We start from the raw sequence: 12,074 nt of genomic DNA, 5'->3' as shown, positions 1-12,074 counted from the left end.
CTGGCAATTTCATGATGGCCAAACTCGAGGGGAGAAAAGCAGGCATACAGAGAAAAGCATCCTCTCCAGATGGTCAGGGGGCAGCCATAGCCTACTGTAGAGGGCTGGACAGGGGCTCCTCCTGCTTAGTCCCACTGTTTAGGGTAAACCAGAGCGTCCTAAGGGGGACCACCCTCCACAAACGCTTCTCAAACCCTTCTCGAACCCCTACTCACCTCCCCCAAGATGTGACAGCCTCAGCTCCTGAACACTCCCTTCACAGCCCGGCCAGCAGCCTCGCAGTGTGTGGGGTGGTCCCAGGCAAGTCTGGGGTGTGCCCAAGTTCTCAGTACCTCCTCCCTGTGGGCCCGGCCCTTGGAGGGAAAGAGGCGTGTGTTCCTTTAAGGGGCAGGCCCGGCGGGAGCGCGGGGGTTTGCCCGCAGCCGCTTCCTTTCTGGACATTCGAGGTTTCTCAATCAGCCTTGTTTCCGCAGACCCGGATAGCTCGCGCCCCCGAGCGCTCCGGCCGTCGGGGAGCCGCGGGGGACGGTGCGTCCCTCCCTGGGGCTTCCGGTCTCCTGCGGTCCTCACGCCTCCCGGGGCAGGGTCCGGGCGAGTGGGCCGGGCCGGAGTGGGCTGTGAACACCGACGGGGGGGCGCGCCAGGCGCCAGCGAGGTGAGAGCCGCGCGGGACGCCGGCCGGCTGCGCGGAATCCGCGTGGACGCCCCGCGGAGGCACCACCAGGACGCATCCGGGGCCTCCGAAACCACGGCCCAGGGCCAGCCCCATGGTCCCCTGGGGGCCGCCCGACTCCTTCCCACCCGTCCTGTCCAGGTCGTGCAGCTCTGCTCCGCGCGCCGGGTTTGCCCCTGGCCATCTGTGGGCCGCTCAGTCTGGGGCCACGGGAACCCAGTGTGAGGGCGGGGCTGGGGACACCCCGCAGGCGGGCGGACCTGCAGCCCCTGGGCAAACGCAACGGATTCCCGGATACCCGTCGGTTTTAGGCCTCAGTTCACTGGGGTTTCTGCCCTGGGAACAGAGACCCGAAGGGGCAGGGAGGGCATGCGTTACAGCCCTGGGCGGAAGATGAGTCGCTCAGGGAGGAATTCGGGGCTTGTGAGAGGCCAGGAAGAAAACAGCAGGAGCCTTGGACTCAGCTCTGTCACCAGCCTAGGACCCAGTCTGGACAGCGGTGTCCAGCGCTGACCCTCAGGAATGTCTCTGCTCTCTGCCGCAGGGGGATGTGATGGAAAGGCGCCCCGGCTCTTCTCCTAGGCCCTGCACAGTCAGCGGGTTGGGAAGGCTGGTAGGAAGCACCTCCGCTTCCACTTTCCGGGGCCGCAGGTTTCAAAGGCCTTAATAAGCCTTGTCTAAACAGGGGGCACCGAAGTCAAATTCCTCCCGGCGGCGGGCTGCTGGAGACGCATAGGGCAATGCTGCCCTCTGCTGGTTTATGGGGAATTGGTCTCTGGTGGGGCTCCCATCTTTTTTCCAAATTGGGGCTCACCAAATTCTGGTGGTGGAGGGGTCCCTAGTCAAGTAGTACTGGGAAAAGCAAAGGTTGGGCTTTTTAAAATCTTTTTTTTTTTTTTTTTTAAGGCAGATTTTTTTTTTTTTAATTTTTTTTAAAAATTTATTCATTTTAGAGAGGAGAGGGAGAGACAGAGAGAGAAGGAGCTGGAAGCATCAACTCCCATATGTGCCTTGACCAGGCAAGCCCAGGGTTTCGAACCAGCAACCTCAGCATTTCCAGGTTGACACTTCATCCACTGTGCCACCACAGGTCAAGCCAGGCTTTTTAAAATCTTAACCTGTTTACCAAAGATAAAGCCTTGGCCTCATTTTCCCCAACTGTAATGAGAAGACAGACAATAGCGGCCGCTTTTTCTCCCAGGCAATGAGAGAGAAGAAAGAGCCACCAAGTTAATACAAGACTTCACTTTGGAAACCATTCACAATAGTAGTAACAACCAATCTTTTTGAGTGCTTCCTCCCTACCAGCCTGTATTCTCAGTGCTCTGCAGACCTCCCCTCCCTTGATCTTCACAAAAGTATTTCCTGGTTGATGTGGTCATGATTCCCATTTTACCGATGAGGAAAGTGAGGCTCAGTGACTTCTCTAATGACAGTAAGTGGGTGGAGTCAGAATTAAATCCAGGCGGCCATGCAACCTTGTATTTCTGAACCTCAGTTTTCTTGTCTGTACAATGGAAATAATAGTTCTCACACTATGAGTTTCACAGGCAATGAAAATGCATTGATAAGCAGAAAGCAGTTCTTAAATATGAGAGGTTGTTGTGGGGTTGACTACAAAATGCTCAACAGAGTCTTGCCTCTTGGCTGTGTGGCTTTTGCACAGTTGCTTCATGTCTCTGTGCCTCTGTTCACCTGCAGATTAAATGAAGAAAATAAAATTCTCCTTACTGAACAGGGTGGGTTCTCTTGGGAAGACTGAGGGAGCTGCCTAGGATGCCAAAAGGTGCTATCGTCTGTTGTGCCTCGGTGCGTGTTTCTGAACCGTGAATTACCTCATTCATGACTGGTCAGAATGATGGGGAAACAGTGTTGGTATAACATGGAATCACACTGGTACAGTGACCATTTTCCCCAACACCCTGTATAATGGAGTGACTATAGCAGACTTCTCCCGAGGAAGGACTGAGCCTGAGAATAAATGCTGACATGGAAGTCCTGGAGAAAGCCCTTTCTTTAGTGTAACAACAGATGTTCCTCACTATCCAAACGCTTCCACCATCCAAAACTTAGGAACCAAATAGATCGGACAATGCAGCGTCTCTTCCTCCCAAATCCTCCAAACTATCAACATCCAGACTCTTGTATCCCAACCCAAGGACGCAATGCATTTGGTGAGGGCAAGATGCCTGCATGACTGGTTTAGCTGCTTCATAGAACTTAACAACATAAAGTTCTCTGATAAAACTGGCAGTCAGATGCAGAAGTTGTAAAGACATTTCCCCTGTGTTAAAAAAAAAAATTTGCCTGACCTGTGGTGGCGCAGTGGATAAAGCGTCAACCTACAATGCTGAGGTTGACAGTTCGAAACCCTGGGCTTGCCTGGTCAAGGCACATATGGGAGTTGATGCTTCCTGCTCCTCCCCCCTTCTTTCTCCTCTGTCTCTCTCTCTCCTCTCTCTCCCTCTCTCTCTCCTCTCTAAAAATGAATAAAAAAAAAAAAGAAAAAAAGAAAAGAAAATGGCTTCACCCTAAGGTTGGATTTTTATTTTTATTTTTATTTATTTATTTTTTTAACAGAGACAGAGTCAGAGAGAGGGATAGATAGGGACAGACAGGAAGGGAGAGAGATGAGAGGCATTAATTCTTCATTATGGCACCTTAGTTGTTCATTGATTGATTTCTCATATGTGCCCTGGCCGGGGCTACAGCAGAGCCAGTGACCCCTTGCTCAAGCCAGCAACCTTGGGTTCAAGCTGGTAAACCTTGCTCAAACCAGATGAGCCCGCACTGAAGCTGGTGACCTCGGAGTCTTGAACCTGGGTCCTCCGCATCCCAGTCCAATGCTCTATCCACTGCGCCACTGCGCCACTGCCTGGTCAGGCTAAGGTTGGATTTTTTTTTTTCTTTGTATTTTTCTGAAGCTAGAAACGGGGAGAGACAGTCAGATAGACTCCCGCATGCGCCCGACCGGTATCCACCCGGCACGCCCACCAGGGGCGATGCTCTGCCCCTCCGGGGGTCGCTCTGCCGAGACCAGAGCCACTCTAGCGCCCAGGGCAGAGGCTAAGGAGCCATCCCCAGCGCCCGGGCCATCTTTGCTCCAATGGAGCCTTGGCTGCGGGAGGGGAAGAGAGAGACAGAGAGGAAGGAGTGGGGGGTGGAGAAGCAAATGGGCGCTTCTCCTATGTGCCCTGTCCGGGAATCGAACCCGGGTCCCCCACACGCCAGGCCAACGCTCTACTGCTGAGCCAACCAGCCAGGGCCTAAGGTTGGATTTTTAATTTGGTAAATCTGGTTTCTGTTGGCGATGCCCCCAAGGACCTACACTTGGGAAGAGGAAGCACTTGCCCAATGGTGAAGGCTGCAAAGGGCTGATTGATGGGCATCAGGTGCCAATGTAAAAAATGGTGCTGTTTTTTAAAATCAGGATTATACATGATGTTTTTTAGTGTTCTGGTTAAAGTTGCATGAGTTTTGATTTTTTGTTTGTTTTGCTTTTTTTGTAAGAGAGAGACAGGAAGGAAGAGAGATGAGAAGTATCAACTTGTAGTTACAGCACTTTAGTTTATTGATTGCTTCTCATACCTGCCTTGACTGGGGGGCTCCAGCCGAGCCAGTGACCCCTTGCTCAAGCCGTTGACCTCGGACTCAAGCCAGTGACCTTGGGATTCAAGCTGGAGAGCCTGCACTCAAGCCAGTGACCTTGGGGTTTCAAACCTGGGTTCTCCACGTCCTAGTCCGACGCTCTATCCACTGTGCCACCACCTGGTAAGGCTTCCCGGGTAAGTTTTACGATCTCCATTTCACAAATGAGGAAACCTGCCCAGAATTATACAACTAAGACACTGGCTTCAAGAACAGTGACTGGCATGCAGAAAATGCTTCACACTTACGTGTTGAGCGAGTGAAAGAGTGGGTGTTGGAATCCAGGGGTCTCGGCTCCCTGAAGAGGGGCTCCTTTAATTGGCTTGTTTTTCTCTTCTGTCCCATTTGCTGGGACTCAGCCTTCCCCAGGACACACTGGTGCCGCCATCACGCACAACACCATGGGCCTGCTGCTTCTGGTCCTGCTGCTCCCGGTGCCCTGCGTCTCTGGCCTGCCCTTCTATAATGGCTTCTACTACTCCAGCAGTCCGCACGGCTGGAACCTGGGCCATGGCGAAGGTGGGTGGCCTCCTGGGTCCGGCTCTTTGCTCCGAAGAGTGAACAAGACCTCTGTTGGCTCCTGCTGTGAGGTGCAGCTTCCAGGCTGGGACGAGGACGAGGCATGAAGCCGGCTGCCCTTTGTCATTGGGGCCCTTGCAGCAGACCAGCCTTGTTTCTTCTCTTTTCTTTTTTCTACTTTTCCAAATGAGAGGAGGGGAGATAGAGAGACTCCCACATGCGCCCTGAGTGGGCCCTCCACGGTGTCTGTTGTCTGGGGCTGATGCTCTGCCCATCTGAGGCCATGCTCGCAACTGAGCTATTTTTAGCACCTGAGGCAGAGGCTTCACAGAGCCATCCTCAGCACCCAGGGCTGATGCACTCGAACCAATTGAGACATGGATGCAGGAGAGGAAGAGAGAAGGAGAAGGAGGAGGGGTGGAGGAGCAGATGGGTGCTTCTCCTGTGTGCCCTGACTGGGAATCGAACCCAGGACATCCACATGCCGGGCTGACACTCTACCACTGAGCCACTGGCCAGGGCCCCAGCCTCATATCTAAGGCAAGCAAAAAGGGATGTTTCATTGACTTTGAGCTTGCTAGCCCCTCATACATGGTGCCTAATGCACTTAAGGATGATCACTTCTGCTTTTTATACTTTCCCAAAGTCCTGCGGATTTGTCAAGATCCAGCCTAAAAAGATGACCTGCCCTGATCTCCCCAGTGCAAAGGGGCTTTGGGTTTAGACAGAGGTGTGTTTTAATCTTAATTTTTCCACTTATTACAAGGTTATGGGCAGGTGATGTTTTAGTTAGCGATTTTTGCACAACTCCTATGCATCACGCACACTTCAATGTGCCTTACATACTCTGTCCCGTAATCTTCACAAAAACTGTGACACAGGCAAGGGTGAGAATGAAAATGTTTGCCAACCAGTAGTGCAGGCCCTGAGCAAGCCAACTTGAAGCTGGCTAGTTTCACAGAGCTGAAAGCAGGAACTATATATCATTCCCTCTGGGAGATGAGGAAACCGAGGCTCAGGTTGTTGAGACAGTTCCCCAGGGCGCACAGATCTTAGGAGGCCACACTGAGAATTGTTTGTGGAAGGACTGAGGAGATGACGTGAGCCTGCCTTGGAGGCTGTTGGGGAAAATCCATTCCTTGCCTCTTCTGTAGCCAGAGCTCCTTGGCATGTAGCTGCCTCACTCCAGGCCTTTGTGGTCACATGGCCTTCTCTATTTTTTTATTTTTATTTTTTTTTTATGGAAGAGAGATGAGAAGCATAAACTCACAACTCATAGTTGCGGCACTTTAGTTGTCCATTGATTGCTTCTCATATGTGCCTTGACCGGGGGCTTCATCTGAGCCAGTGACCCCTTGCTCAAGCCAACAATCTTGGGCTCAAGCCAGCAACCTTAGGCTTCAAGCCAGCAACCATGGGATTATGTTGAAGATCCCATGCTCGGGTTGGTGAGCCTGTGCTCAAAACCTCAGGGTTTTGAACCTGGGACCTCAGGATCCCAGGTCAATGCTCTATTTACTGTGCCACCACCAGTCAGGCTCTTCTCTTTTGTTTTTCAGATTTTCTCCATTGATTTGAGAGAGGGAAAGGGAGAGGGAGAGAGAGAGAGAGAGAGAGAGAGAGAGAGAGAAGCATTAACTCATTGTTTTGTTTAGTTGTTCCATTTTAGTTGTGTACTCATTGATTACTTCTCAGATGTGCCCAGACCAGGGATCAAACCCATGACCTCTGGTGCACCAGACCAATGCCTTATCTACTGAGCCACCTAGCCAGGGCTCCCTCTGCCTCCTTTTAAAAATATTCTTACAATTACAGTTAGAGCCCCTCTGGAAAATCCAGTCTAAACACACCACTCTTTCTCAAGGTCCTTAATTTAATCATATCAGCAAAGTTCATTTTGCCATATAAGGCAACATTCAGGGATTAGGATGTGCATTTAACCTACATATTCCTTTTCTCTAGAATTTATTTGGTTGTCCCAGCTCTACTTTAGTGAGATTCAAGGAAATTGCTGAATCATCACAAACTTAGTGTCTTAAGACCACAGGCATTTACTTCGCTCATGATTCCATGTGTCAGCAATTTGGGCTGCGGTACTCATGTGCCTGCAATGTTACAGCACAGAGTGTGTGGGTCCGGGGGAGGGGTGCAGCACTGCGGCCATTCTTGCCATCTGTCACACCCAAGTATGGCGGGAGCTGGGACAAGGGTGCGGCGGCCCCTGCAGGGGTACGGATGAGCTGCAGCGGGTCCCTGATTTGCACCCGCTTCTCTCCCAGGCCTCTTTAGTGGAATGAAGCTGGTGGTGGAGACGCCTGAGGACACCCTGTTTTCGCACCGCGGGGCCAATGTGACCCTGCCCTGCTGGTACCATTATGAGCCGGCTCTGGTCTCCCCAAGGCCTGTGCGCATCAAATGGTGGAAGCTGTCGGAGAACGGGGCCCCGGAGCAGGATGTGCTGGTGGCCATCGGGCTGAGGCACCGCTCGTTTGGAGACTACCGGGGCCGCGTGCGCCTACGGCAGGTTGGGGAGCGGGAAGTGTCACTGGAGATCCGGGACCTGCGGCTGGAGGACCACGGGCGCTACCGCTGTGAGGTCATCGACGGGCTGGAGGACGAGAGTGGCCTGGTGGAGCTGGAGCTGCGGGGTGAGACCCCCGAGTGGGGCTGCGTGATTCTGGGACCTGCGGGCTGAGGGAAGGGGCCCGAGAAAGCAGCCAGACCTTTGTGCTTTAGGCAGAGAAACATTTGACCCTCAAAACAACCCCATGAGAGGAAGCTACTATTATCACCCCCATTTTACAGGTGAGGAAACTGAGGCACGGAGAGGTCAGGCAACTTACCTGAGATCACCTAGCTCACAAATGGCACAGCAGGGGTTTGAGCCCTAGGTATTCAGGCTCCTGAATCTACGATCCTCACCTCCCTCTCGCTCACACCCCATTCCAAGAGGGACAAGTGGAGCTGATCACACAGCTAATAATTAGAGACAGAGCAGGGTTAACAGGCAGTGTGAATGAACGAGGCAGCCCAGTGTGAGATGATAGGGAGGGGTGGGGCCTGGGGCGCACCAATGAGCCCTCCTTTTGGATGGTGCCATGCCTTATTTCTCAAAGCTCTAGCAGCTAGAAGTCCGAAATCAGGACGCTAGCAGTCGGGTGAGGGCCCTCTGCCGCTCGCAGACTTCTGGCTGTATCTTCATGTGGCTTTGATAAGAACATGAATCCCGCCTGACCTGTGGTGGCGCAGTGGATAAAGCGTCGACCTGGAATGCTGAGGTCGCCGGTTCAAAACCCTGGGCTTGCCTGGTTAAGGCACATATGGGAGTTGATGCTTTCAGCTCCTCCTTCCTTCTTTCTCTCTCTCTCTCCCTCTCTCTCTCCTCTCTAAGAATTAAAAAAAAAAAAAAAGAACATGAATCCCATCACAAGGGCTCCCCTTCATGACCTAAGTATCTACAAAAGGCCCCACCTCCTGCCTGACCAGGTGGTGGCGCAGTGGATAGAGCGTCAAACTGGGATGCGGAAGGACCCAGGTTCGAGACCCCGAGGTCTCCAGCTTGAGCGCGGGCTCATCTGGCTTGAGCAAAGAGCTCACCAGCTTAGACCCAAGGTCGCTGGCTCCAGCAGGGGGTTACTCGGTCTGCTGAAGGCCCGCGGTCAAGGCACATGTGAGAAAGCAATCAATGAACAACTAAGAAGTCGCAATGCACAACAAGAAACTGATGATTGATGCTTCTCATCTCTCTCCGTTCCTGTCTGTCTGTCCCTGTCTATCTCTGCCTCTGTTAAAAAAAAAAATTAAAAAAAAAAATATATATATACTGTCAAAAGGCCCCACCTCCTAATAATATCACCTTGGGGGGTAGGATTTAATAATTTTTTAAAATTGATTTTTACAGAGTGAGGAAGGAGGGAGAGAGAGATATATCATAGCAATTTGTTGTTTCCACTTATTTATGCATTCATTGGTTGACTCTTGTATGTGCCCTGACTGGGAGTTGAACCTGCAACCTTGGTGTGTTGGGATGGTGCTCTAACCAACTGAGCTACCCGGCCGGGGTGAGGGGTTAGGATTTAAACAGAAATTTGGGGAACACATTGAGACCATAGTGCTGGGGTTCTTGCAGAAACCCCGTGAATGACGTATTATTCACGTTCTCTAGTTGTGGATATTAGCAGGCTGAGAAGTTCATTATTTTAACAAACTGACAAGATGTTTGCTGAGTGCTGCTATCTGCAGCCTCGTCCTAGAGGGAGTGTAATTTAATCTCTGCCTTGGACTTGGACAATGGACAGGAGACGACAGTTTTGCTGAGGTTCTCTGGGGGGCTGTGTGTGTGTGTGTGTGTGTGTGTTGGGGGAGCACCTGTCCCTGTGGAGGTGGGGCAGGGGTCTGGGGTCTCTAGCCAGCCAGGCCCCTGTCCATCCCTCCAAGCACCCTTTCTTCCCTCCCCAGGTGTGGTATTTCCCTACCAGCCCCCGCAGGGGCGCTACCAGCTCAACTTCCACGAGGCCCAGCAGGCCTGTGAGGACCAGGATGCCGTGGTGGCCTCCTTCGAGCAGCTGTTCCGGGCCTGGGAGGAGGGCCTGAGCTGGTGCAACGCTGGCTGGCTGCAGGACACCACAGTGCAGTATCCCATCACGCTGGCCCGGCGGCCCTGCGGCGGCCTGAGCCTGGCGCCCGGCGTGCGCAGCTACGGCCTGCGCCACCGCCGCCTACACCGCTACGACGTGTTCTGCTTCGCCCCTGCCCTTAAGGGTGAGTGGGGTGGCCGAGCACAGCCTGCGGTGGGCGGGGAGCCCCTGGGGAGCTTCGCGGCCCCTCTGCCCGCCCTGGGCACCTCTATCTGGACGTTGAAGCCAGGCAATGGCTGAGTTTGAGGACTTGGATGCTGCAGTTCCCACTGTTTGTCCATTTGCTCGTTCATCAAATATTGCCTGGGTGCCCACAATGGGCTGAGGCCTGGGCTAGGCTGTGGGCATCACAGGCAAATAAAGCTCTGTCTGTCCCCCAAAGTGGCTCGTGTCATGGGAAGATAGACAAGTGGAAGCAGAAACTGATTCAGTGCCATACGCCAAGCATCTAGAAAAGGGCCTGGCACAGCGTAGGTGCTCAGTAAGTGACTGAGCCAGTGAGACTCTGACCGGTCCAGCCTAGGTGAGGTGCCACCCAGGGTGCAATTAGGGGATGGCTGGGTGCGTACCGATATGACAGGAGGGACCCCGGCCCCATGGCAGATGGGATGAAGCTCTCAGAGAGAATGAGGACTGGGAAGGTGTCCCCCAAAATGTTGAAGTGGATGCCCACAGCACGGTGGCTCCCTAGCTCAGACTGTTGACAGATCTTTGCGGTCTGGCTGATGACACCTGGATGGGCGGGCCTTGCTGCAGGCCTGGCCGTCTTCCCTGGCTGTGCCCTCTGCTGCTGGGCGCTCACACTCCACTCCCCCACAGGACAGGTGTACTACCTGGAGCATCCTGAGAAGCTGACGCTCTCGGAGGCAAAGGAGGCGTGCCGGGAAGACGGCGCCCAGATCGCCAAGGTGGGCCAGCTCTTTGCCGCCTGGAAGTTCCGGGGCCTGGACCGCTGTGATGCTGGCTGGCTGGCAGATGGCAGCGTCCGCTACCCCGTGGCCCACCCGCGTGCCAACTGTGGGCCCCTGGAACCTGGCGTTCGAAGCTTTGGCTTCCCAGACCCTCAGAGTCACAAGTATGGTGTCTACTGCTACCGTCCCCGCTAGACCCTGGGCACCAGCTCTGTGCCTGCCTGCCCCCCCCCCCCCCCTTACGGGCTGTATTTATTGAGTGGTTCATTTTCCCTATTGTTTGGGTCAATGTTCCTAGTGTTTTTAGACCTCTCAACTTAAATTAAAAAAAAAAATTACTATTTTTTATAAATCCAACAGATCCCAAATCCTGCCTTTGCTTGGGTTGACACCCCCATGTTCCTTGATCCAACCCCTCTCCTCCGGGACACGTATGGTTCCTGGGCTCACAGGACTCTGTGCTGTCACTGAGCTCAGTCCTTCTCCTTGTCCCAGGGAGGCCGCTGCCCAGAGTGGGCAGTGACACAGGGCTCAGGGCACAGTGGTGGCTGCCGCCCTTCCTCCGCCTCACTCTGCGGGGGAGAGGACGTCCCCCGACTCCGAGCTGGGTTTGGGGCCTCTGAGGATCTAGGTCTGGAGCTGGGCCCCGGCTGCCATGTGAGACCCCGGGCAGGGGGGAAGGCCTCTCCTGCCCTCCCCTCTCTCAGTTCCAAGTCTGTGTTTTGTTCTCATTTTCCCCAATTTGGTGCATGTGCTTTTTTTTTTTTTGGACAAGAAATGGTGCTGCAACCCCTCCTCCACCCCAACCCTCCTCTATCCTGCTCTGCATCGCATTCAGCCGACCAGCTCGATGGGAGCAAAGTGTGATATCAAAGGACCAACTCTGCAGTGACCCATCCACTGTCTCACACACACGCACACACGCACACACACACACACACACACACGCACACACACACACACACACACGCACACACGCACACACACACACACTCACACACGCACACACACACACTCACACACACACGCACACACACGCACACGCACACACGCACACACGCACACACACTCACACACACACTCACACACGCACACACGCACACACACTCACACACACACACTCACACACACACACTCACACACACGCACACACGCACACACACACACTCACACACACGCACACACGCACACACACACACACGCACACACGCACACACACACACGCACACACACGCACACACACGCACACACACACACACTCACACGCACACACGCACACTCACACACACAGCCTCCCCATCAAACCCACCTGAGCCCTTGTAAGATTTAAGCCTAGCAGGCTCTCTGATCAGATAGGATTTACACTAGTTGGGGGTTATTTGATGAAAACATGTCCCCGCACCCACCATTCCTAAGCTCCCCTTCAGTAGACCCTAGACCACGGTTGTATTCTCCTTAAATTAAAAAAAAAGAAAAAAGGGAAAAGAAATAGATCTCTTCCAATGTCTTTATTATTATAATTATCATAATCTTCAATTTTCAAAAATATAAATAGGTGCACGGAACCCTGGTGCCTGCACGGTCCCGGGGGGGGGGGGGTGAGGGGGGGGGAGGGGAGGGAGGGGGTGGGGCGGCACTCCCCCTGGGAAGGAAGTGCCCCTCACCCAGCCCTGCCGAGAGAGATGA

At 53.5% G+C, this 12,074-nt stretch overlaps 1 protein-coding gene across 2 annotated transcripts; it reads left to right on the top strand.

The window, feature by feature from the left end:
• Positions 1-459: 459 nt before the first annotated feature.
• On the top strand, positions 460-10,745 carry HAPLN3 (hyaluronan and proteoglycan link protein 3). Of its 2 annotated transcripts, none has more exons than XM_066238770.1 (6): positions 460-655; positions 4,184-4,444; positions 4,681-4,840; positions 7,120-7,488; positions 9,299-9,601; positions 10,297-10,745. In XM_066238770.1, the coding sequence occupies exons 3-6, from the start codon at positions 4,723-4,725 to the stop codon at positions 10,581-10,583; spliced, it is 1,077 nt and encodes a 358-aa protein (XP_066094867.1). In that variant the 5' UTR covers positions 460-655; positions 4,184-4,444; positions 4,681-4,722; the 3' UTR covers positions 10,584-10,745. The 2 variants fall into 2 exon arrangements, with proteins under 2 accessions (XP_066094867.1, XP_066094868.1); XM_066238771.1 differs by having other exon boundaries at positions 4,184-4,458.
• Positions 10,746-12,074: the final 1,329 nt, after the last annotated feature.

This window comes from Saccopteryx bilineata, chromosome 7 (genome assembly GCF_036850765.1).
Source record: "Saccopteryx bilineata isolate mSacBil1 chromosome 7, mSacBil1_pri_phased_curated, whole genome shotgun sequence".
NCBI lineage: Eukaryota > Metazoa > Chordata > Mammalia > Chiroptera > Emballonuridae > Saccopteryx > Saccopteryx bilineata.
Note: the sequence above shows the minus strand (reverse complement) of the source record. Positions and strands in the feature narration are given on the sequence as shown.